We start from the raw sequence: 27,372 nt of genomic DNA on the forward strand, positions 1-27,372 counted from the left end.
TAACCTTGCTCTGGGGGAGCGCATATTATACGTTTTTAACGCGTGTTAAAGCATTCCGCGATGTCATTTACGAGATGGATTTAGATATGAGATGAGATTCTGATGATTGTTAACAATAATTGTGAATAAATCATGTTGAATGATGCATGTGCATCCAATAAATCTAATTTTGCGGTTAAATTTGCTGATGCACAGTATAGAACATTTGGACGTTTATGTCATTATAAGGTTTAAGCACCCACGAATATGAAATCATATGTGCTGTGTTTACTTAAGAACAAAAAGGTCGTTAGACCATCATATTCATTAGCTACTGTCAAAATATGTATATGGATAGATGAAACTATAAATTTTAAGCAAAGTAAGCAATCCAAACAAGGGTGCGTTGGAGATTTCCTCATTTAAATCAGCTGTGCATTTTATAATGAAATAATAAAAACTAGAAAATTGCTTGACAAAACAATGGCGCAATAAAAAAATATTAAATTTTCTGTTTATCATCGCTTCTCGGTCACCCAAAAGGTAATCGTAATTCTCAGAGTTTAAATCCTATTCTTCTAAATTTAATAAATAATATTCTGGAGGCTGGATGTTTAACATCATCATGTCTTAGACAATGTAAGAGATTGACACAAAGCGGAGATAACAATAATAATAATACATGACAATTGTAAACTCATTTAAAATGTATCACATCTCTAACACAACGTGCTGAAAGTGTCTTTTAAGTTGCGATCATACCAAATGTTTGTTTTGAATTCAAATTAAACTTGATTGACCGCATTTTTTGGCAAATTTCCAATTGATTGCACTCTGTTCTACTGACTGAAATGCGTCAACATGCTTAATTTACGCGGATGCAAGCATAGAGTTCATCTTTATTTACATACATTCATTACTTAATTTTTAAAGAAAGCGCAAGTGTGAATCGGAGCATGCCATGAGATTAGATAATATTTGTTTAGATTAAGATAAGTAGTTGTGGGGAAATTTCGCGAATTTTCTGATTTTAGAGGATTTAATGATGCTGTTGGAAACGGCATGAGAGTCAACAAGGAACTCATAGAAGGACGAAGTTGATCACAATTGATTTGAATTGTCAGAAAACCAAGTAAGTCAAATTTATTGCAAATTCTAATAGCATCAAATTACAAAACAATAACATACAGTAAGCAATGAACTTGAAACTTCACCAACCGTCAAAGAATCGTGTGACAAAGAAATGCGAATATGCACCTTTAATCATCCACCCACAAAATTCTGTTTACTTGTTTTTCTCTCTATTCTTTTTCATTGCACATACGATCAGATAAATTTGAATATCCAAAAAAATATATATACCGAGATGATGATTTGTAGCTTTTGTAAGAGTGGATTTACACGGAAAATGAACGCAAAAAAACTTATAAATGAATCTTTTTCAAGTGCGCGGCTAATGAAATTTTTTTTAGATCATTAATCTTTGGAGGTAGTGTGATAGAAAAGGTAGCGCAAATATCAATTTACATATGACATTCAGTTCTTATGTAATACATCTCACGACGAATGTCGTCGCACTCGTATTATTCAAATTATTGATACATTGACTTGTTCTTAGAACAAAAGATTCTCAATTTGCGAAAAATAATGTTGATTACTTTAATGTCTCATGTTGTTCTCACCAGTTATCACTATGTGGCGTGCCTACCTACTTGTTGTAATGAAGGAAATAATAAACAAATAAAAATAATTTGATCAATTCAAAAAGGGAAGATTTATTATTTTCATAAATACAAGGCATGACATCAGTGTCAAGTATAGATGCTAGGTTAATTAGTGGTTTCAGTAATCAATGCAAATTTACTACCTATTTAAATGTACAGCAAATATCTTAAATGATCGATTTTTTTCACACATTTAAAGATGAACAAATAAGTAAGTATAAATGAATTAGGAAAATGTGCGTTATTAATCATTAGGTGCACTTACAATAGATCATAGAGTATGTGCTAAAATTGTTAAATTTTAAAGCTAATTTTTAGTGCTAATAATTTAATGTTAAGCATTAATGTATGTTCACATTTGTCGTCTTCAGGGTTGTATTGCAAAAGTATATTAAGAGTGGCTTATTGACATAAACGTTTAAGATAGATTTTCTTTACATTAGGGGTATTTAAATATGGAATTGAAGGAAATGTCTATTTTAAATTACTATATGGTAATACAATCATAACTCAAATGATCTTCATTCATCAACTCATCATTCTTCCTTTAATTAAACACTTTTATACAATTCAAATTACTTTCATTCATTTGTTCCTTATCATTCAAAAGCAATAAGATTTAACTGGATAGATGGATATTAAATAAATGGTTTTGGGGAAAATTGTCTCATAATGACGTAAATTCTGCATTCATTTGATGTCATATCTAATATGCTTATTTGGGCAATACAAAGACTCGCTTTAGAAACCACATGGGTGTCACATGAGCCGAAGTTCATATGGACATTTGGTTTCTTTGTCACTCGGGTTAGCTGAATCTTTTGATCGGAATCTATTAAAGACCATCGTGGTGTACAAAATCTACAAAGTAGCAGCTATTCGTCCCAAAATTGACAAACATCCAAAACATTTTCTAGACTTTTCAAATGATTAATAACTTTGGCGTACTCTTCTAAAATCTATCATACAAGCTAGTCATGAGAACTAACTTCAACACCAACATCTCTCAAGTATCATGTACATAATTTAGAAACAATTTTCCCTTCCTTAATTAATTAAATTTAATGTGTTAGTAATAAGTCCTTAAATATAAATTTCTACACCTAGAAACTATACAGTAATCAGTATATCAGTCCTCATCTGTTCATATTATCGATAATCATCAAAAATCAATTCAGATTTCACTGACCCGAGTCAGTAAAGTCAGAGTCAATTTGAAATAATGAATCTCGAACGAGCTATAATATGAACTGTATTATGTTACAAGCTTAAAGAAAATTGCACAAATTATTTCAAATGTATTTTTTTGGGATGGAATAATATGTTTATGGCCTATTATGAGTGAGACGACTTCTCGGTTGTTGAATCAATTGAATTCGTCACTTCCTTTCGTTCGGGTGTAATGATTTTTATAACCTAAATGGAATCAAATAATTTGTCGGTCTTTTAAATGAATTATAAAGTTGGAATTGATTTTTTAATCACCTTTGAGCGTCCATCAATGGTTTCTTCTATAAGATCCATAGAATCATCCATCCTCCGTGATATTTCTTGCTTTAATTTTTTTCCTGTTTTAATGCCTTCAAAATAATAATAAAAGAATTATATAAGAATATAAATGAGAATATTCTTAAACAGAATTCCAATTAACTTGCCTGCAAGTGTTGGTCGAATTGCGAATCTTGGTTTATAAGCCAACGTACTGTTTTGATGTACATATTCTTTTATGGGCTGTGGAGTAACCACATAAATCTTCTCATTATTTAAAGGCGAAATTGTTGTATGCAGTCGCTTCCATAATTCTCTCGGAGATAATGTGGTTTTTGGTGCATAAATTTTGACCGGTTCCGGATGAATCAAGTTATGAGTTAAATTATTATTAAGTAATAATAGTTCATTATCTCGATCTAAGTATCGGTCATGTCGTTTCACATAAGGTTCTTCCTTCTTGTATAGAATATTGTCATACTGCTTTCTTGTCTCTTCCATAAGATCAGGATCGAATGTTGTCTTTGGTGCTAATGTTGTTGTTGGTATTTTCATATAAGTTGTGGCTTTAGATGTTGTCGTCAAAAATGATCGTGGAATCGGCTTTGTATGACCTGTTAAACCAATTGTACTAACTTTTCCTTTGAATGTTTGCTCCGTCCATCCATCAATATTCTTCTGTAGCTTGATGATGTCAATTTTCGGCGGTTTTGGAGGTTTCGGTGTTTTCTCTTTCTTTAATAAATCTCTGATATTATTTGCAACAACTTTAGTTAATTGTCTTGTCGGCTTTGGTGGTTCAAGCTTCGATTCAACAATTTTCGATTCTTGTACGTGCTCATGATACTCTTGATCATTATGATATCCATGTGCATTAAATAATGGTTCAAATGAAACTGCTGGATATGTTGAGCTTTCTTTAATTTTAACCGGTTCAGTGGAAGTTTCTTTAAATCGAGGCGGATGAGTCACATAATGACCTCTAATAGGCTTATATGTGATTATCTCTTGCTCATTTTGTGGTTTAAATGGTGCTGGCTTATGATATGATGTGTATGGAATCACAATTTGGATCTGCTTTGGTTTCTTTGTTGATGGAATTATTGACTTCAATATTGGTTCTTTTGGGAGATTTATGCCTGAGAATAAAGTACTTGCAAGTTTCGAAATGTGATTAATTGTTGTTGACTCTGTTATTGATATTGTTGTTGGAACATCCGTTGTAGAAATTACTTCTGTTGAAGTTGTAATTGGTAGCGATGATGTAGCAGAATACCATAAAGTAGCTAATGTTTTTGTATAATCCTCAATAGGCTTAAACGGCGGAGGTGTATTTGACAATGGTGCTTTTGTTGTCTTCAATGTTGTTGTTCTTGGTGTTGTATGGAAAATTGGCGAATCAAGTAGCTCAAGTGGAGTCTCACGATCTTTTTGCTTCTTATTAATATTTGTTTGATTCTTCTTACGTGCTTCATCTGCTAAATCAGCCGCAGTTTGAATTGATGGCTCAAATTTCACATAATAATTGCTTTCCGTTGTTGTTGTGCTCTCTTCCTCTATTACTTGTTCTTCTTCTTCTTCACTTGCTTTGTCCAAAATATTGTCTTGTAATAAAGGCACGCGATTTGTATGATCAATTACAATTCCTTCATCATTATCACCTTTTAATTGGTCTAATGATATCACATCAATGTCTTGATTAACATTTTGTTGGTAATTATTCTCGGATTCCGCGAGAGCATTGTCTGCGGCATTTGATTCTAAACTTTCAACAACTATTGGCGCACTTAATGTTGTGTTTATATTATCAATGTTGTTCCTGATGTCGATATTAATTACTGATGGATTATGATCCACAGCTTGTTGATTCAACACATTTTGTTGACTTAATGAATTTACACTTTGATGGACATGATTTTGATTGATGTATATTTTATCATCCCGCGAAGTTTCTTGAGGAATACTAAATTCAGCTACAAGATTTGAGCTAATAACCTCAATTCCATTATTTTTGTTATTTTTCTGATGTTCTGATTCTAGTTTTGATTGGACATTGACTTTATTGGATTGCTGTGCAACTGGTTCTAATGGCACTAATTTAATAAATCCTGTCTGTTGATTTGTGTATGTATTTTCATGGAAGTCCTGAGCATCGAATAATGGTGGTATAGGAGTAGGTGACAAATTAGGTATTGGTATAGGCACAAAACCACCATTTTCACCTTCTAATGGCAAAATATTTGGAGGTGGTATATATTCAGCATTTGTCACACCATTTCCAATGGAAGTAAATCTTGAAGGTCGATTATTTTGCTGTGGACGATTCGTCGTGAATGTTATCACTGAAGTATCAATTGTATTTAAATTTGGACGAACCGTGGTGACTGGTGGATAAGCTGATGATGGATTCGTGTACTGATAACCTCCTTGATATTGAGTTGTTGATGGTGTCGTGTAATGATATCCCGTTGTCTGAATAATTTTTATAGGCTTCTGTGAAGTTTGTGGAATTCCGTAAATCTGATGTCCTTGATTGTATCCAAAATTTTCTTGTATTTTCAATGGAGTTGTCGAAGGAATTTCGGCAGGTTTTGTAGGTGTTCCATATGTCGGTGATAATGTTGGATTAGATGGTGGATTATACTTGTAGCCATTATTCTGTACAGGTGGAACTTGAGCATATTGATTCTCATTTCCGAAATAATGTTTAAAATAAACTTGCTGCTGTTGAGATTCTTGTGGCTTTTGCTGATTTCCTTTTACAATTGGAAGTTGATAAGTTGGCACCATTGGAATCCATGGAACTTTATTACATGGAGAACATTTTGTATTAGTTGCTCGAGTCGTTCGAGCTGTAGTTGGTTCTGTATCTCTAACTTGTACTGGATTAAACCTCGGTAAAGGCGATTGAGATGGGATTGTTGGTAATGGCGGAACAGGAGGTGCTAAATGATCAATTTTTGATGATGCTGGTATGTTGTATTCCTCTTCTTCTGTTGCTCCATATCCCCAGGGAAAGAACCAACTTGTTATTCTTTGTATAAATGTCGGTTCTCTTGATGGCGGCGGTGGCGGACGAAATTTTGTGAATGCATAATCATTATGCGGTTGTTGCGGTGCTCTAAGCAACTCCGAACTCGACGATGATATGTGATTCATCATCACAATTAGTATAAGAATTTTTAAATCCATTTTGAATCTAGAATAGGAAGTAAGAGAAGGAAAGAAAGAAGATAAAGGTTACAAATTATAAACCATTTAGAATTATCCACGATAATTAAAATTTATTTTCCCTTTTTCGAGCACTAATCGTTTTACGGCATTCCATTAGCACCGCTTTTAAAATGTTTTATGGACATCTCATACACATGTGATGCAACTGACCTGCATCAATGTTTTTACGATTAATCATCTTCATCGGTTTCTTCTTATTCTCTCCTATTCCTCTTTATCTTCACATTTTGGACTAATGACGTTTATTAAGTAACAAAATTTTCAATGGTTCAAGTTCAAGGTAGAAGGAATAAAACGTTAATAGCCGTGAAACATAGGTGTATATATATTTAACTTGTCTAGCTTTAAGGCATATATCATACAATTACTGTCATATTTATTTTGTGTAATTTTAATAATTTTCTAAAAACAGGCTTACTTCCAATTTCTCTTTTTCTTTCAAAAAACACATAAAAAATCATTTTACTGGATGATTATGCGACATCATGAATGTTAATGGGAAGTTTTTCAATTACAAAAAAACAGTCAAAAAGTCTCATCCGGCAGACATTCAGTGTAATAATTCAAGTAATGTTTAGTGAAAATCCACTTCCAAATTCGATTACAAACAAAAAAAAATAAATGACTGCTAATAAATTCATCCGGCATTTATCTCTTACAAGACTTGATTTAAATTAAAACGAGTCATAGATTAAGTGAGTGAGGAGAAAGAAATGCTGTACCCATAATAAAATTCAATTATTAGAAAATTAAATGTTAATGTTGATGCTCGTGAGAGTAACTGACGATTCAAGTTTTATTGCTTATTTGCATCGACTAGCAGATATCTCTTACAGCGTTCTTACTATTTCCCACATGTTGTTTTAATGTTTTTATTTCTCTTACTGTTTTATTTTGAATTGATCGAAGTATAAAATAGTAAATGAAAGTGAAAAAGAAGCAACAGCACAACGTTGTGTCATAGCAAACACATTCTGCACGCGCACGACTAACAAGATTGCCTGGAACATGATAGTATATGGATATTAAAATTATTATTTTATAAAAGCGAAAGCAGAAGTATCCGACTCAATTATTTCTGTATCATTTAATAACTGTGGCTGGAAAATCGGTTTTTATGTTTTATTGACTCTATGAGCTTTCGATTCTAATTAAACATTTAATTTCATGAAAGAAAATTAATTACAGTTTGTTGATAAGCTTCTTATAGGTCCAATATTTTGTGTATGTAATAATTGTGACAAATTAGCTCACAAATTAATCTGTGAACCGACATTTGTCATATGTTATGCAATGTCTTTGCATAACTTGATGGAAATGATTTATTGGCGTTAATGTCTAATTCTTTGTTTCCGACTTTTTATGACCTTTCTGGAAATCAATAGATTGCATCAAATCAAATGATCTTTGGTACCGGCTTCTCATGTATACTAACATTTAGGGGTATAAAGCTAAGATGAGATACCAAGTAGCTGAAATCTTCATTAAACAACGCCAGATAATGACCTCTAATGCAGATCATCACAAAAATTTATAATAATATTCTGCAAGCTACTGAACTCCATCGACCGATTTTCAGCATCGCATTGTGCATTTCAAATGTAAACATTGAATGCCTCATTGTTGATATCCACACACATTTCATTAAGGTGCGGTTGAAATAAAAACATGTAATTTTATATTCAACTGAATCGAGCATTAAAACTATTGAACTTCTTTTAATGGAAACGAAAGTAATTTCTCAATTCATTAATTTAAAGATATTTCCATTCCTGAAATTCCATAACGAAAAACAATGTGATTGCTTATCGACGAATTCCATATGGTGCATAATTTTTCATAAACTGATATCAGCAACATAGTAAATCACAGGCCAGTTGTTTACTTTGCCGGATATGTCATTTGGAATTGTAATATTCGCCTACCATACGTAACACCAAGGTGTAATTAGAAAACAGTGGTAATATATAATTATGGAATGATCAAATCATGCTTAAAATATTCTTTATATAACAAACATTAGCTGAAGTTCACTAAACTTTCTTCTGACATTGAATCTTAAAGCTTAAAGGCGCGGGAAAAAATTTAAGAAGAAAGTGAAATGAATAATATTTAATATTTATGATGATATTTATCTCAGACAGAAAAGAAATTATAAATGAAGAAGAAAAAAACTTATGAATCATGAGAATTGGACCAAAAAGCAGCAACATCAATGGTTCCATTGTTCTCTAAGCTTTAACTTTAAAGCTTTAAAACAAATATCAGCGGCAATGAATTTTCACTCTCATGGGTCTATCCAAAAGAAATTTTGCTTTTCATCTTAAGCAATATTATTAAAATTATGGAGATGATAAATGCCTTTTCTTAAGCAAGATAACTAGCTGCTAACAAAAACTTTATTTAACTTCCTTTTCTACTAAAAAATATTTATTTAAGTACATCATGTGAAATTGAAAGTTTCATTTCATTTTAGAATGTAATCACATTGTCATGGCTAGGATTAGAGCTATCAATAACTTAATTGCATTATTTAAATGAAGGCAACAATTGAGTTTCCCAACTCTTAGTTTATAGAATCATCAAATTGTCGCTTTCAAAATATTTAACAGCATGAGTTTGCTGATCAAAATATTTTGTAGTGACTACGGAGAGTGAATGCAAAATAGTGTTTAAATTAGTTGATTCATGATGTGGAGAATGGAATTTTGTTTTATATTTCCATAAATTTAATCACAAGATTTGAATCTACTAATGGGATTCTTCACAAATTATGTTTCAAACTCAAATTTCATTCCAAATGAAATAGTTTTGATGGGATTTTTATCCTTCGTGCCTTCATTCTTTTGATCTTTTAACATATTCATGTGAATAGGACCTTCTTCTTTACCATTGATATTATCTCTGTAATAATTCTTTAAGAATAAATATCAAATTTCTACCTGAAGATTCCATTTGACTAGTTTACGATGATCTTAGTGCATTATCATGTTTTGACTATTTATCATGTTCATTCACAAATATCAACAATTTCTGTTGAAGTGGAATTAACAGGTTAATGGAAAATGTCAGGATTAGAATTTTCTACTTCAAAGATTATTCGTCAATTACAATGGAACATGTCAGAGATCGAAGGCGATTCGAGTTTTCTATGGAAAAATCCATATTAAATCAGAGTCGACATCGAGTTCTGAAGATGACAATTCAAAGCAATGATTCTTAAACTAACTTCATTATACACTTCTATAGAAGTCTGATTCAGCCACAATTTATGATGCAATAAATCTCATTCACTTATCTGTCAAATAAATCTATTGTATTATTCAGACGGAGTGACATAAAAGTAGCAACAAGTAACAAACAAAATTTAAATGCTCTTCAATGTCTCATGTCTGTTAGAAAACGTTGGCTACATATTTTGCAATACTTACATCATGAGAAACATGCAAAATTTACATATGAAGTGAGTACCATCATGAAAATTGACACAAATGTACATAAATTAAATTTCACTGATTTTCTAATTGCTCTTACTTGTCCTGATGTGATTGGCAGAAAGCATGTGCAAATTTTGTTGTTTGACACAAGCATTCTCTTGGACAAATGTAGAGTTATATGATGTACATTATCACTTCGATCAGGTATAAAATTGCATCAGTAACGATTTCATTTTCACGATCGTCTCGTGCTATTATAAAATAAATATTGCAGCATGAACATTCCTTATGATAACAGTAGTCTTTAATTGTCACTGCCATGCATGAAAAAATAGAAACCGGACAAGAAAAAGTTGACGTTATCACGTAATCTAATTAAATCCATTCTCACGAGCATCTAATGCCATAATTTTGCTTATATCACGTTCTTAATTACAAGTGTTGAAATCAAATAGAAATAAATCATAGAAATTAAAATTCAAATACTTTATGATCCATGAAGTTATGGATTTGTGTAACAATAACAACAATAAGTCAAAAATATGTATGAGGAATCGATTCTTTTCTTCCATACATTTAATGATGAATTTATAGCCATTGATTGGCAGTAAATAGTCTACTTTCTCATCTTATTTCAATGTATCGGAAATATGAGCAAAAAAGTTACCGGTCAGTGCGGTAATTTCCCCAAAAAATAGACTTCAAGCTGATCAATTGTTAAATATTTGCTTAATGAGACATGTAATATATATTGGAACTAATAAAAGTACGAAAATTTTAGTTAATTAATGGATCAAGAAAAGGAAAAATTTCACATTATCTGTTAGACATGCCGTACACAGCGAGCAGCATATAGCTTAATTTTGGTGATTTTTAATTACAAACTTCTCTCATCTTCACTTTCATTTCCATTCGAGGCACTTCTTTTCTTATGCATTTAATTCTGTAATTTCACTCAACTTCTTTCTTCATTTTCGCCATTGAAATAAAGTGCTTTGAATTATGTTATTTTTCTCACACTTCCAATTTTCCATAAAATGGCAAGTGAATGAACTTGGAAAACATGAGTCATAATAATCTCGTGTTAATTAACTACTAATTGGAATTAGATGCCTATATCAATGAAAATCAGTCGATAAAGAAAATTTATTAATTATTATAGCCCATAAATATGTGCCACTAATGTGTACGCTATCAAAACTTTTATTTTCATTCATTCAGCCTTTATGTACACATTTTCACGTCTGCCGATAGTGCTCGGAATTAATTTTTCTTTTGTTATTCAATAAAAGACATTTGTCTTATTCATTTATTACTTGTGATGTCATTTCTTGAATATTTAATTCAGACATAAGTGGGTCAGCAATGCTACATTCGGGAATTCTAGAAATGTTCCTGTTCTACTTGCTGTTTTGTAATATGAATGACTTCTATGCTTGAATTGGAAAGGAACTTGGATAACTTTTGATTTTTCAGAGAAGTTTTTGTGATTTTTAATCTACTAGGTGGTCATTAAAAAATGACTTGCAATAATTATGGGGTGAAAGGTAATTTATGAAACCTTAGGCGTGAGAATTATTTGAAATAAAAGTGAAAACCCGGTTGGAAGGAAGGCAAAAAAACTAATATGTAATGGATGTAATTTGTAATCAATCCCTAGAAATGATTATTTTAAAATATTGAGTTCTCTTAAGTTTTTCTCTTTGAAACGTCAATTCCTTTTAAGAGAGTCATTCAATTGACAATGAACAAAGGAATTCAATTCGGGACATAAAATAATCCGGATACAAAAGATTTCTTTTTTTCTTCAATAATCTTAAGTATTTTATTGATTTTAGTCAAAACAATTGACATGAGAGAGCAATCTTAGTATTTGTTGTCAAAGCTATATTCAGGATGTTGAAATGGATATTATTCAATTTTCCTCTGAATTTTCACAAAACGTAATTTTTTATCTTTTTCATGTATTCATAAGAATACTTAACAGAAACTTCTAACAGAATGCTCATTTATTAAAAATCTTAATTAAAGAACCTTCCAGAATCTTCAAACGAATTTAATAATTCACGAAAATGTTTATTCTTTGGAATTCAAAAACAGACTAAATATTTACATGGGGGGTAAAGGGGTTACCAACTTTAAAAGGGAAAATCAACTAATTCAAGTTGAAAATAAAATTTGAATAATAAACGACAGTTGATTCATTAATTCTTAAAGTTACTCAAAAATACTCACATAATATAATTATTGGCTTTGTGTATCCTGATTTAATTCCTTAATGCTTTTACTTTTATCCACAATTCACATTTTCTTCTGTTTTATAAAAGTCTTCAATCAATTTTCCATCATAATTTATTAAGGAGCAAATTTCACCCCTTCTAAAATTGAATCAATCAGCCTTAACTCTGATTTCCAATACTCAAAGTACTGATCATTAACAGTTATCAATTAAGCCACTAATTAAAGAAATTTTCACTTTCAATGATTATTTATTTTTTCTTAATTCTGAAATCACTTTTATTTTCATTGGATATATCTTCACTTTTAATGGATGACTAACCGATACGTTCAAGGTGCAGCAGAGAAATGATACGAAAGTAAAAACAACATGATGTATCCATAAGCCGCCGTCCGTTCAACATCTTTCTCTTTCAAAGTCGTTCTCTCTCCGTCGACTGTCGACAGCACTCTCGGGTTGCACAATTTTCTTTGTATTCTTACTTAATACTTTAACAACAATGGCATGTGCGATAAAAAAAATGTAAAATTTTTTTAGAAAAAATTGTCACGTCGGAAAAAATAAATTTTTATGATTTGGGGAGATTTGCAAACTCAATTTATTAACTTAATATTGTGCAATATATGTACTCAAAATTCCCTAATTTGAATGCAACGTACAACCCGGCATGAACTCATCGAATATAAGAAAATGAAAAATATTTACGGTAAAGCACAAAAAAGTCATTAAGTAACCAGAAAATTAATTCTGTGCACAACATCATGGATTGGTGAACAGCAACAATTGTGACTTAAATCACTTGAAGAAAGTTCCAATTTAAATTTAATCAAAAAAAAATCTTAGCTTGTGATCTTGAATGATTTAATTTGCTGTTGATTTTTTTCTGGAACTGATCAATTTCATCATGTAGATTCGTTCGTAGGGCATAATGACAACATTTCATGATCACTTTCAGTTTCAATCACATTCATCTAGTTAATTGAATTAAAATTAATTTCATCTCGTTGAGGAATTTTACATCAAGTTAACGAACTTGCCATTTTATGCTAATTGATCGTGTGAACTATCCAAAAAAACAAGTATTTCAATCGCGAATAATGGAATGAAGAGAAATTAAAGAGAAGAAAGAATTAAGAATGGAGTAAGAAGAAGAAACAAACGTAAACACGACAAATGAAAGTGAAGACGAGAAAATGGCAGTAATTGTAATAGCCAAAAACACTTTAATTGCTTTACATTTGCGTGATCATATAGCGGAAGGTCAGAAGTAATCTAGAAGTTAAACGAATTTGTGTGTTCCTCATATGTACATAATCAACATAATTACGACATCAATGACGAGATGTTGATACATCCGACATATTTGAATAATAAGATGAGAAAGTAGTCTATTTACTGCCAATCCATAGCTATAAATTCATCAATAAATGTATAGAAGAAAAGAATCGATTCCTCATACATATTTTTGACTTATTGCTGTTATTGTTACTTAATTCCATAGCTTCATGGATCATAAAGCCTTTTAATTTTTAATTCCTATGATTTATTTCAATTTGATTCCAACACTTGTAATTAAGAACGTGATATAAGTAAATTATGGCATCAGATGATCGTGAGAATGGATTTAATAAGATTACGTGATAACGTCAACTTTTAATTGACCGGTTTCTATTTTTCATGCATGGCAGTGACAATTAGAGATTACAGTTATCATCAGGAATGTTCATGCTGCAATATTTATTTTATAATCGCAAAAAACGATCATGAAAATGAAATCGAAAGTGACGCTACTTGATCAGTAATGGTGAATAAAATGGAACTTGATTCGCACCCAATCTAGAAGCACTAACGGGATGAAATTAAAAGCTTTAATTTTGTTTATTTCAAAATTAAAGTGAGAGTAATTAAACTGTATAGAGAAATTTAATTAACATATATGTGAATTTTATCTTAATAGTGGCACTTGGTGGCACCCTCGTAAAAGTAGCAATTGTAGGCTAATTTATGTATGTTTTTCATACAAAATTCAATGAAATCCGCAAGACTAACTTTCCATTCATTCGACGTTGAAATTGAATGCGTTTGTTTATTTTTAATGTTAATGCTCAAGAATGCTTCAAGCGATTCTAAGGAAAGAAATGCTTGAATAACTTTTTGAAGAGTGATTTCCAGGTAGAAATTCATTAATTTAGAAAAATCATTGGATAAACATAATCTCAGTCATAAAAAATTCTCATCACATTAATGTGATATGAAAGAGCGTCAAAAAGGAGGATAGAAGAGAAACAACAGGGTAGAAAGAACTCATCAATTATATGCTGTTGCCAGTTGTTGCATCATATTATTTAATTCTAATTTTTGACGATGGTCATTATTAAAAGAACATAAAAAAGATATTAAACAATTACACGGAAAATACTTAGAATTTTAAGTTCTCAGCAGGACAGCGTATATGTTTATTTACGATTTATTTGGATAGTTATTAAAACTTAATGTTCATGTGTGGATATCCACTCGTAAAAAATGCATTTAAGTGCTCATAAAAAGTCATACATGCATTATCCAGCGAAAGTGAAATGCTAATTGACAATAATGTTACATACCAAGTCTAATGCTCATGGTGCCATGCTAGCTTTTATATTTTAATATTATTGACAACTAAATAGTTTGTGAAAAATCGGTAATTTGTTGTGAAAAAATAAATACCTACCTAGTCCGTTATAAAAATATTTGAATTTATTTTGTTTTGTAAAAATGCTCTAACCAAAATTCATAACGGCTAAAAATTTGAAAAAGTTTCGCGCGCTTTTGAAAGAAAGTTATGGAATAACAAATTATCTAGAAACTCATCTGCAAAAACTTTAAAATATAAATTGTAGCCGTAAATAGTGATCAAACATACTTAAAAATTAGTGTACAACATGTCTGAAGGCGAGGAATCAATCGATCAGATGGATACTAACGACACAAATGAAAATTCGGTAAGAAAAGTGAGAAAAATTAAAAGCGTCTCGAAATTACATTAACCATGATTTTTTCCTAATATTTTTATTCAATATAGAATGAATCTTCGGCGCAAAGCAGTTCCAATAAAGAAACAGATGTGGGCTCAAATCGTAGCAAAAGATTTGACTTCTTATTGAAGCAAACTGAGATTTTTTCACATTTTATGCCTGGTTCCGGGAAATTAACGCCAGAAAAGAAAAAAACAGGACGAAAAAAGGATGATAGCAAGAAAAAGGAACCAACTACCCCAATTGATCCAGCAGAGTAAGTTTTTAAAGTTTCTAATCATATACATTTTTTAAACAATAGTTTTCTATGTATTTAACAGTCACAGACACCGAAAAACTGAACAAGAAGAAGATGAAGAACTTCTTGCAGAAACGAATAAAGCAAAAGCCATTTTTCGGTTTGAGGCATCACCGCATTACATCAAAGGTAAACGATGAATGAAACATAAAAGCAAATAGAATAAACAATTTTTTCTTAAAGGCGAAATGCGTGATTACCAAGTTCGTGGTCTCAACTGGATGATTTCTTTGTATGAAAATGGAATCAACGGAATTTTGGCTGATGAAATGGGTATGTTATATGTGATATTAAAGAAGTATTTTATATTAATTAAGTTTTATAATTAAAGGTTTGGGAAAAACACTTCAAACGATTTCACTCCTTGGATATTTGAAACATTTCAAGAATGCGGCAGGACCACATATTGTCATTGTGCCGAAATCAACCTTACAGAATTGGGTAAATGAATTTAATCGCTGGTGTCCATCTGTGAGAGCAGTTTGTTTGATTGGTGACCAAGAAACTCGTAATACATTCATTCGTGAAGTTATGATGCCTGGTGAATGGGATGTTTGTATCACATCATATGAAATGTGTATTCGTGAAAAATCTGTTTTTAAGAAATTCAATTGGAGATATCTTGTAATTGACGAAGCACATCGTATTAAGAACGAGAAATCTAAATTGTCAGAAATCTTGCGTGAATTTAAGACACAAAACCGTTTACTTCTTACTGGAACTCCTTTACAAAACAACTGTAAGTATACTCATTGAATTTCACAATTTAATATTTATTTACGTTTTCGTTTAAAACAATTTTAGTGCACGAATTGTGGGCTTTATTGAACTTTTTACTACCTGATGTTTTCAACAATGCTGATGATTTTGACTCTTGGTTCAATACAAATCAATGTTTGGGAAATAATCAGATGATTGAACGTTTGCATGCCGTTTTGAAGCCTTTCTTGCTTCGTCGTTTAAAGTCTGAAGTCGAAAAGAGATTATTACCGAAAAAGGAAACAAAAGTTTATGTCGGCCTATCAAAAATGCAGCGTGAGTGGTACACAAAGATTTTATTAAAAGACATCGATATTGTAAATGGCGCTGGAAAAGTCGAAAAGATGAGATTACAAAACATTCTTATGCAGCTTCGAAAGTGTACTAATCATCCATACTTGTTTGATGGCGCAGAACCAGGTCCACCATACACAACAGATCAACATTTAGTTGACAACAGTGGAAAAATGATGTTACTTGACAAATTATTACCTCGATTACAAGAACAAGGCTCTAGAGTTTTAATCTTTTCACAAATGACACGTATATTGGATATCTTGGAAGATTATTGTTGCTGGCGTCAATACAAATATTGCCGTTTGGATGGTCAAACACCACACGAAGATCGTTCAAATATGATTGCCGACTTTAATGCAGAAAATTCACAGAAATTCGTATTCATGTTGTCCACAAGAGCTGGAGGTTTGGGTATTAATTTAGCAACAGCTGATGTTGTTATCTTGTATGACAGTGATTGGAATCCTCAAATGGATTTACAAGCTATGGATCGTGCACATCGTATTGGTCAAAAGAAACAAGTACGAGTATTCCGCTTTGTAACTGAAAATACTGTTGATGAAAAGATTGTTGAACGTGCTGATATCAAATTGCGACTTGATAAATTGGTTATTCAACAAGGACGATTAATGGACAACAAATCAGCTCAACTAAATAAGGACGAAATGCTTAATATCATTCGTTTTGGCGCTAATCATGTCTTTCAATCTAAAGACTCTGAAATTACAGACGAAGATATTGACAGTATTTTAGAAAGAGGTGAAGCACGAACAAATCAGGATCAAAAGAAATTGGACGATTTGGGAGAAAGTTCATTAAGGCAATTTACACTTGATACAGAACCAACAACATCATTGTATGAATTTGAAGGAGAAGATTATCGTGAAAAACAGAAATTACAGACTTTAGGAAATTGGATTGAACCACCGAAAAGAGAAAGAAAGGCAAATTATGCTGTTGATGCATACTTTAAGGAAGCTCTTCGAGTTGCCGAACCAAAAGCACCTAAAGCACCAAGACCAGCTAAACAACCAATCGTACAAGATTTCCAATTCTTCCCACCGAGACTTTTTGAGCTTTTAGATCAGGAAATTTACTGGCATCGTAAATCAATCAACTGGAAGGCACCTAAAAATCCAGACTTAGGGTCAGAAGCAAATAAAGCACAGCGAGAAGAACAACGAAAAATTGATGAGGCTGAACCATTAAGTGATGATGAAATCGCTGAAAAGGAATCGCTTTTGACACAAGGATTTACAACATGGAGCAAACGAGACTTTAATCAATTTATCAAAGCTAACGAGAAGTATGGACGTGATGATATTGAAAGTATTGCAAAGGAAGTTGAAGGAAAGACACCAGAAGAAGTTATGGAATATAGTTCCGTGTTTTGGGAAAGATGTCATGAATTGCAAGACATTGAGCGAATTATGGCACAAATTGAAAGAGGAGAAACTAAAATTCAAAGACGTGCATCGATCAAAAAGGCATTAGATGGAAAAATGGCCCGATATCGTGCTCCATTCCATCAATTGCGTATTTCATATGGAAACAATAAAGGTAAGTGTCTGACTATGGACAAAACTAGTGTGCAATGTATGGTTCCTTTTTCCTCCTATGTATGATTAATAATCGTATATTGCACACCACTATTGACACTTCATTATATAGACAAGTTATTAATATTAAATGTTATTTTTTATAGGGAAGAACTACATCGAAGAAGAGGACAGATTCCTCATTTGTATGCTTCATAAACTTGGGTTTGATAAGGAAAATGTTTATGAAGAATTACGTTCAGCAATTCGATCATCGCCTCAATTTAGATTCGATTGGTTCCTAAAATCAAGGACTGCATTGGAACTACAAAGAAGATGTAACACACTGATTACATTAATTGAACGAGAAAATCAGGAAATTGAAGAAAAAGAGAAACTTGACAAGAAAAAGAAGACTAATAATGTAGGACAGGCTAAAGCTGGACAAAAGAGGAAGAATGATGGAGCAGCAAGTCAGGCTACAGGATCAACAAAGAAGAAGCGTCGAGTTTAAGCTAGGAACGATTTTTATGAAATAATTCCATAAATTCAACATTCTCAGTAATCAATCAAGTTTTATTTTGTATAAGTGTCTAATTAATGAGTGTTTCTCGTAGTAACTTAGTGCTGCATCGTAATTTAATTATTTTAATTTGCAAATAGTTTTACCACGATTTATTTTTATTTCCACTGCAAGCTTTTTCGCCTAATAAAGTTACAATTTAATTTAGTTGATGAGCGATTACAAACTATTTTCTAATAACTAACATTTAAGTTAATTAATTGAATAAATTTGAAATAATTTAAATGAGATAATCCATGACTACTTTATTTAATCTTGACATCATATGAGTTGATTTATTTTGTACTAAATTCAGTCGAAATTGATTTATAATAGCACTGGTCTCCTGTTTGGTGATGCCGGTGGTGCATTTGCTATTTCAGCATTGTCTCTCTTCTTGTGACATAAAATGAATCCAATCCATATAGTAAGGATAATAATAAGTATGGCGACAAAACCTCCAACTATCCACCAAGTATAGTCGACTTTGTCACCTTTATTAATACCAACATCACTATTCGGTTCTTTCTTATAGTCTTTTCTAGGATATTTAATTGTCATCATTTCAGCTTTTATCACAGCATTATCTGCAGCTGTGGTAAAAGCTGTATCATTCTTGTAACAAAAAAAATAATCCTCAAAGTTGCGTTGTTTAAAGTCAGCAGGGCATTTATCAACGCATTCAGAGTCTGTATGTTCGTAATAATCTGCTGTTTCTTCTTTACGATCATGTGAATCATGGATTAATAAAAATTTAAATTGTCGCTTGTCTGGATCCTGTAAACAAAACCTCCATTAATTTGAATATTGTACAGGTTTGCATTCAATTTACTTACACCACATTTAGAATCAGTAATGTTTATGTTAAGTTGTCCACATTTGTTTCCGCAGTCATCCTTTGGATTCGACAAAATTTCTTCCAAACTGGATTTACAAGATCCAGTAAAGAAAAAACACGTGAACTGAAATTTTTTGAAAACATTAAGTTTTATATAACTTAAATAGAGTTTTCTTCAATAAATTCTGCAATAATGAACGATACTCACAGTTATAAATACAAAGTAAAGCTTCATAGTTAGCTAAATTAAGTTTTATAAGAAAATGTAAATTAAGATTTTTCAGAGATTTATCGTTGTTTTGTCCAGTTTTGTCCTTCAACAACAGTCTTTCTAAATTTGAATTATATTTTGACAAAAAAAAACGAAACTGAACGAAACATTTATAAAATTCAAAAATAAATTGTAACGGTTTTCTGAACATTTTCAAAAAATTAATAGCTACTTAAATGCTTAAAAGCAAATTAAGAATATAATGGAAGAATTTTATTTACAACTTTTCTTTATTGAGTCAATACTTGAAAAATAGAGAAATCTCTTAAATACATTTTTAATGATCATTTTATCGTCAATAATTATAAAAATCTGCGTTTATGTAATAAATCATAAAAAGGTCTCACTATAAACTTTACTTTATAAGACAAAATGCTCGAAAACATACCCTAATCCCTAAAAAATATTATCATTCTATAAATATTTATATAAAATCTAATTGCAACTGAGTGACATTTTTTAAATGAGTTCATTTTTTCATTATCAATAGTTGTAAACTTTATCTCCTTCCTTTCGTGTGATGTTCTATGCAGCGGTTTTTGCAGCCTTTTGCTTATTTTCCCGTTCACGCTTCCTCATCTTTTTACGTCTTCTCTCCTTCGCACTCATTTCATTTTTTATCAACAAATAAGCTTTTCTTAAATCTTGGATCTTCTTTTCGAGAATATTGATGCGCTGTGCTGTCGGCATGTTTGGATCTGAAATAATATTTAAAGATTAATAAAGGCCCAGGAAATTTGTTGCTCATTTTCATAACCGTTAATTTTTGAATTTTTCTAGTTTTTCAAATAATTTTCGGCCGTTAATTTTTAAATATTTTTAAACCGTTATTTTTACTTACCAAGTTCAACCAAAAAGTGGAATTGACTCTTAATGGACCCACTTTCCACATGACTTCTTGTAGGAAATAGATTAACATCCGAATTGTCATTGCTGTCTGAATCTGTAAGCAAATTAATTCGTCATTATGAATTCTAATTTAATTATATCTATTTGTTCATTACCATTTCCTTGGAGATTGCCTCGGACATTTGTTTGTGTTCTTGTCTGTTGCCTTCTCCTCTTTTGATGTAATTCAGGCTCAACTTTTATTGATCTCCTCTTCTTTCTTGGTGTAATATCTGGTTTTACTGTAAATTAAGGATTGTGATTATTATATCTTATAGTACATCAAGTCAAGTGCATCTTACCATTCTTCTCACTTTCAGACTGATCATCATTAGAATTATCTGAATTATTGTTAGTGTTATTTCCACTGCTTGTAGCACTTCCCCGCTCAGATTTCAATTTATCACGCAAAATATCGCCAGTTGCTGCTTCAATACTATCCGTATCGATATCCATTGGAATTTGTTTAAGATTAGTCTGATGTGTATTGGCTGCAGTTGCTTGATATTGTTGATGCAATAATGCAGTTGTCATCGTTCCTGGATATTTTATACTGTAGCCACTTTGTGGCATCGATGGCGGATGAACAAAACCGCCACTTGATGACGATGTTGGACTTCTTCCAATCTCACTTAAAGGATCTTTTGGTGCTGGACTTCCAGGAATTGTTTCTTCACATAATAAAAGAGACATTGTTTCACTTGGTTGCTGTTCTTGACTACTGGAATCAACTTTCTTCTCAGATTCCTTTGTATTACTAAGTGTTTTGTACGGAACGTCATCCTGCATCATAATCGACTCCAATACGCCCATTTGACTCTTCTTCTTTTCAGTAGATTCAGTTGGCGTTGCTTCATCCTCAATAACAAGTCGATCAGAATCTGTATCACTATCATCATTTGACTTTTTGACTATAGTCAATTGTGGATTGCTTGTTGCTTCAAGTAAAGCAATTGCTGGTGTAGAAATGGCACTTTCTAGTTTCTCAATAATTCCCTGAAGTTCAATATTTCCTTTAGTTGGAATTTTATCTTCAGCCTTTGATTCCGTTGATATTAATAGTGGCTTTTTAGATGTCGTTGTTAATGGTGATATTGAGGAACTACTTGCTGTTGTACTAATTGGATATTGTTTACCGACATTACTTGCTGGCGATTTAGCTTTATACAAATAAGTATCACTTTTACGTTCCTCAATCTTAACAACTGGCTGTGGTTCCTCTTTCTTAATGAATTCAACTTGTGGATTCTCTTTTTCACTGGATTCTTTCTGATTAATTGCTTTAAGCAGTTTATCAGCAATTGAAGTAGACTTTTCAGCTTTTGGTGGAATCTCATAAGGTTGGTCAAGAATTTTCATCAATACCCCAACTTCTGGCTTTTCATCTTCCTTACTTGGAAGCATTATAGGCTTCAAAAGATCTCTGCTATCAACTTCACTACTGAACTTTAATGGACCTTGTAAAATGCTACTTCTTGATGCAATTGGTGCCGCTGTAATAACTGAAGTTGATGAAGTAATTGTAGATGGGCTAGATATTGGATATGGTATTATTTTCGGTGGAGATGGTAAGTCATCCATGAGATGCATATTGAAACTTGGAGATTTCCTTAAGACATCAAATGTCGATTCTGATTTTATGACTGGTTGTCTCGACGGTACTTGAACTTGAATTGGTGTCTGTGGCTGAATTGGCTGTGGATTTTGAACCACACTAACTTTTGGGAAAATTTCTTGTGGATTAGTAATGCTACTCCATGCTGATTGAACAATTACATTCTGTGATGTTGCTGGCGTTGGCTGTGCAGATGTAGTTCTAGCGACAATCATTGATTGTAATGGCTTTTCCTCTTTTAATGGAGATTTCTTTGCCTTTTTATTCTGTGGGAATGACACAATTGATGTCTTAATCATACTTTCAATATCTTCCATAGCATGTGGAATTGCCTCGACAGGAGCTTCTTTCTTTTGTTGTAAATTTTGTCTTGCTTGCTTCCTCTGCTGTACTAACTGCTGTTTCTTCACTGTACCTTCATTTGGCGATTCTTGCTTTTTCACAACCGATGACTTAGGAACAATTTCTTCTGTATCTTTAAACTCATAAATATCACTATCTGCGCTTGATTTATCCTCAACTTTTACTTCCTTTGCCTTAGCTTTGATGCCAATATCCTTGGTTAATGTCTTTTCTAATTGACTAAATCGGCCCATTTTACCTGGTGTCGTCGGAGGTACCGATTCCTGTACGGCTGCTGCTGCAGCTCTTTGTGCCAATTTCTTTTCCTGGAATATATTAGGCTTCTTTGTTGGAAATATTGATAAAATTTCGGCTGGTTTGCTTTCAGTGACTGGCTGCTTTTCAGTGACTTTCTCGAAAAATGATGTTGTTGGCTGTACGGGCTTTACTTCACTTGCATCCTCGTCGAATTTAAAAGTCTTTTTCATATCAATTTTAGGAGCATTAACTGGATTTGATAAAGGAATCTTCTCCTGATCATTTGATTCATTTTCACTTGTATATGCACTCTTTGAACTATTTGGAACGTCACTTGGAACTGAATGTGATGAGTCACTGTCTGTAGAATGAAATGATGAACGACTTGAATCTCTTTGATTTGTTTTAAGCTTTCCTTTTGCTTCAAATGGTGACTTTCCAGACTTGATTGATGATTTTGTTGATTTTTCATCGTCTGACTTGGATGTTTCAGTTTGAGTCTTTTCATTCTGCTTACTATCCTTTCCTTTAGCTTCTTTACTTGCTGAATCCATAACTGCAGAATCTGACGATGACTTTTTGATACTTGAGTTTTTATCATCGCCTTTATCCTTTTTATCGACAGGCTTCTTAATCGGTTCATCTGATTCACTTGAGTTATCATCAATAATTGATCCTTTAGTGGAACTTTTGCTTGTTGGAGTTCCTCTAATTGGTCGCTTTTGAGCCACTTTCGTCTTACTTGATGTGTTTGACAATGGAGTTGTTGAACGTGATGATGCTGTTGTGTCAGCTCTGTTTCGAGCACGTTTTGATGCATTTTTACTCGTTGGTGTTTGTAAATTTGTACTTGAAGTGCTTGGAGTTTTTGGATTGTTTCCAGTATTGTTATCTTTAGCATTATTGTTACTTGATTGCTTTTTCTTGCCAACTTCGTCTTTTGTTAAATTTTCAGCAATACTTTCGCGTTGAATCCATTCATCATAGCGTGCATTCCAGCCTTTATAATGAACTTTATATAATGTCTTTCCATCTTGATGCTGAATATCTAGTACTTTAGCTTCGTAGTCTGATGAACCACGATAATAAACTTTTAATCGATCATCAATTTCAATTGGAACATTTTCCGCAATACTTGGGCCAGATGCGACTTGAGGTTTTGCAGCAACTATTTCCTTTTTCTCTGTTGTTTCTTCCTTCTTCTTTTTCGTCTCAGGAGGCTTTTTCTTTGGTTTTTCCTTCTTAGACGACGGTGTTGCGGCAGGCGATGTTTCATCATCTTTTGACGAAATCGATAAAGATTTTTCCTTCTCTTTTACAATTACTTCTTTAACTTCCTTGACTTCAATATCTAGTTCCTTAATAATCTCTTTGACAGCATCTTTCTCCTTAATAATTTCTTTGACAATTTCTTTCTCTTTAATGACCTCCTTGATAATTTCCTTTTCTTTAATTACTACTTCCTTGATATTATCTTTTTCCTTTTCTTCTTTAGGTTTGACTTTCTCTTTTTTCACTTCCTTCTCTTTTTCTTTAGGATTAATTTTAATCACTTCTTCAGCTTTTTCACTTGTGGCTTTAGATTTTGTACTTGCAGTGGATAGTTTACGAGATGTTGAAATCTTTGTCGACTCGCTTGTGTTCTCAGAATCATCTGCAGCACTGCTGGTTGTTGGCTTTTCTATCTTTTTCAATTGTTTTACCTAAAATATAGTTTCGTTTAGTTATGAAATTGTATTGATAATCAAATAAATGTATTGTAACCATAAAGTGACTTACGTTCTCGACGACTTTGGGAGATGCAACAGATCCAGATCGAGTTGAACTGCTTCTAGCTTTTTCACGATTAATACGCGGCGGAAGCTCTTCAATACCTTTTGACACAGCTTCTTCAAATGCAAGCAAAAACTTCCTATAAGAATGCTTAACAAGCTTGACAATTGCATCAGTTGGAGTAAATCCTAAGCGTTTAGCAATAGCTTTCCAATTGCGTATTTTAGTAACATTAGCATATCCGCCCAATTTTTCAACTGAATAATAAAGTCGATATAAATCAACATCTCGATTAGTGATGCTTGGACCTTTATTAAGCGGTGAATTTCTCTTTTCCATAAACTCTAAGAGTTGTGCAAAGAATCTATCTTTGACTTCATTTGGCTCATCATCAGAACTATCTGAAAGTTCCTGTTCACTCAGACTAGCTGAATCAATCAATACTTCACGATCCCAATGAGTAGGAAGGACATTTTTGTCAAGAAACTCACGAGCAGCACTAACAGCAACATGATCTGATTTTTGAGCAGTATCTGTGGTGAATTCAGTGACTTCTTTTTTTGGTACAGTATAGTAGCGTCCATCTTTAAAAGATCTTACAAGATACTCGGTTTTAATATGAATCTTGACATTCTCTTGAGCTTTAGGAGCTACAACTAAGGCCGGAAAGTAGCTTTCCTTGGCGTTCTTCTTTTTAGTATCCGTATTCTCGACACAAACAACTTTTCCAATAGCATATTCCTCATCGTCTGACTCATATTCATCTTGTGTCTTAGTTCGTTTCCCCCCTCCACGATGTTCAGGATGAGTTAATGGAAGTTGATCGAGTGTATCACAAGCATTAAAATGCTTACCAGATTGACGACATAAGGCTGTTCGCCTAAGCGTTGCTATGTCACCGTCATCAAAAACAACAGTATACTGAGAACAATCTTGGATTTTTGTTATTGTTGCTTCAGCATTATCCTTTTTATCACCATCCTTTATCTCTACAGCACTTCCAACACGAACTTCACCAATAATTTGGTCATCAGATACAGTTGCAGTACCACCTTTCTTATACGCTACCTTCACTTTAATGTTTTTCACAACCGTATGAACTTTTGCCTCACAAAATGCTCCTTTATACTTAGCACTGACTTGGGCACCAACGGATAAGACAACCGGATCGTCTTTATCCTTTTGGGGTATTCCTTGCTGTGAAATAACAAAGATTTTCATGAGAAAATTAAGTTGCGTTGATTTTTTTCATTTTCACTTTCGCCATTTTTCAATACATACCATCATTTTTTGCAGGAAATAGCTCTCAAAACTCGAATTATCGCTAACAAACGCCACGATTACTGACTTATGTCACTTACGATGACACTGAGAATAATTTTCATTGGTTTCATCAACAAATATCTGTTTTAATTTAATTTTTTGAATTCTTATTTATTTTCTTTCAATTTTTTATTAGCCACAGAACAAATAATAATTTTAAACGTTTATAAATGTCTGTCTGTCGTTTTTTGTGGGAAAATTCAAAAATATTTTATTCGTTATTTTTTTCTTCAAACATTTATACTTTTAAGAATGTAGCAAATGTCAAATATCCAGTATGTCCAGGCTGAATAGGAGTATTCAGTGTTGTCAGTATTTTCCTTGTTGGAAGTTGGGGCTTCTTTTCGTTGTTTTTAATGACTTTCTCCTCATTTTCATCCCGTTTCGTCTTGACAAATGAAAGATCAATTATTGGGATGTGCTTCTCTTTGACTATATGTTCTGATTGAAGAATTTCGATTGTCTGGATTTCAAGAAATCCGTGCTTCTCTAATTCTAGGCATGTATGCTGAACTTGCTCAATACATGGAGAAAATGAACAGAAACGACCTCCTGTTGATTTTAGGGCTTTTGTGACATACTCGATGGCTTTATATGGAGCTGGAAGATCTAAAAATACAGCATCGGCTTTTCCATTCAATTCTTCTGTGAATCCATTTGCACAGACGTCTCTTTGTTGCACTGTCACGAACTTCTCATATCCATGTTCATGGAATTCTTCTCTAGCCTGAATTACTCGATTTTCATGGAAGTCGAATGTGTACAAATGTCCTTTACTGCTTATTGCCCTAAGGAAATAATGCGATAATGAGCCAGACCCTGTTCCTGCCTGCATGATTTAATTGATTAACATAATTGCATAATTCAATTAATAAGTCTAGCTTACCTCGATAACAACACTAGATGGATTGATTTCTAATTGCATGAGAATCATTGAAATATCTGGAGTATAGAGAATTTGTGTTCTATGAGGAAGATTTAATGTCCACAAGTCAGTATTCATTTGTAGGATATACGCATATCCTTTAGTTAATTGCACTTTAGTGCCATATTCATGGCCAATTAAACTTTTCACTTTAACAGCTCCAAATGTCGTTTGATGTGTATATTCAATCTGCAAAGATTAGTTAGTTAATATTTTGGAAAATCAGGCATGGAATTTTTTTGACTTACCGTTTCGCCGTTTTTATTCACAATATTCGGAGTTACTTTGATTGAATGCATATTGTTGATGGATATATACAACAGGACTGTATCTCCTTCAATGACCTTCTTTTTTGGCTCGATAAAGCTCATCTTGATGTGGAATTAATGATTTTTGTGAAAAATTGCCGTAAAATGTGTTTACTAAACAGTCTGCCCGATTAATACATACAAATGGAGCTCAACTTGTCGCCTTAGTTCAGATTTAAGTGTAACGAAAATTATTTAAATTTTAGATATAAAGCGTTGATTTAAATTGAAGTGTTGTTAATTAGCTCATTTATAGTGAAGT

General features: G+C 32.4%; 5 protein-coding genes across 5 annotated transcripts; 1 reads left to right on the top strand and 4 right to left on the bottom strand.

The window, feature by feature from the left end:
• Positions 1–1,947: 1,947 nt before the first annotated feature.
• LOC139089998 (uncharacterized) lies at positions 1,948–12,235 on the bottom strand. Its single transcript, XM_070639662.1, has 4 exons — positions 12,098–12,235; positions 3,359–6,390; positions 3,189–3,283; positions 1,948–3,119 (listed from the first exon to the last, which is right to left on the bottom strand). The coding sequence occupies exons 2-4, from the start codon at positions 6,381–6,383 to the stop codon at positions 3,039–3,041; spliced, it is 3,201 nt and encodes a 1,066-aa protein (XP_070495763.1). The 5' UTR covers positions 6,384–6,390; positions 12,098–12,235; the 3' UTR covers positions 1,948–3,038.
• A 2,686-nt stretch (positions 12,236–14,921) lies between these two features.
• Iswi (Imitation SWI) lies at positions 14,922–18,766 on the top strand. The gene is made up of 7 exons (XM_070639556.1): positions 14,922–15,082; positions 15,163–15,371; positions 15,436–15,542; positions 15,597–15,686; positions 15,745–16,152; positions 16,218–18,029; positions 18,175–18,766. Exons 1-7 carry the CDS (start codon positions 15,023–15,025, stop codon positions 18,519–18,521), a joined length of 3,033 nt encoding a protein of 1,010 aa, XP_070495657.1. The 5' UTR covers positions 14,922–15,022; the 3' UTR covers positions 18,522–18,766.
• On the bottom strand, positions 18,619–19,731 carry LOC139089914 (uncharacterized). The gene is made up of 3 exons (XM_070639557.1): positions 19,616–19,731; positions 19,406–19,531; positions 18,619–19,346 (listed from the first exon to the last, which is right to left on the bottom strand). Exons 1-3 carry the CDS (start codon positions 19,640–19,642, stop codon positions 18,897–18,899), a joined length of 603 nt encoding a protein of 200 aa, XP_070495658.1. The 5' UTR covers positions 19,643–19,731; the 3' UTR covers positions 18,619–18,896.
• Positions 19,732–19,889: 158 nt separating this feature from the next.
• Positions 19,890–25,994, bottom strand: htk (AT-rich interaction domain hat-trick). Its single transcript, XM_070639361.1, has 6 exons — positions 25,836–25,994; positions 24,561–25,751; positions 20,869–24,484; positions 20,683–20,808; positions 20,520–20,621; positions 19,890–20,376 (listed from the first exon to the last, which is right to left on the bottom strand). The coding sequence occupies exons 1-6, from the start codon at positions 25,839–25,841 to the stop codon at positions 20,204–20,206; spliced, it is 5,214 nt and encodes a 1,737-aa protein (XP_070495462.1). The 5' UTR covers positions 25,842–25,994; the 3' UTR covers positions 19,890–20,203.
• A 67-nt stretch (positions 25,995–26,061) lies between these two features.
• On the bottom strand, positions 26,062–27,233 carry Trmt61 (tRNA methyltransferase 61). The gene is made up of 3 exons (XM_070639362.1): positions 27,051–27,233; positions 26,764–26,991; positions 26,062–26,706 (listed from the first exon to the last, which is right to left on the bottom strand). Exons 1-3 carry the CDS (start codon positions 27,171–27,173, stop codon positions 26,116–26,118), a joined length of 942 nt encoding a protein of 313 aa, XP_070495463.1. The 5' UTR covers positions 27,174–27,233; the 3' UTR covers positions 26,062–26,115.
• Positions 27,234–27,372: the final 139 nt, after the last annotated feature.

This window comes from Chironomus tepperi, unplaced genomic scaffold (genome assembly GCF_022539635.2).
Source record: "Chironomus tepperi strain 1889 unplaced genomic scaffold, CSIRO-AGI_Ctep_v1 contig_196, whole genome shotgun sequence".
NCBI classification, from domain to species: domain Eukaryota; kingdom Metazoa; phylum Arthropoda; class Insecta; order Diptera; family Chironomidae; genus Chironomus; species Chironomus tepperi.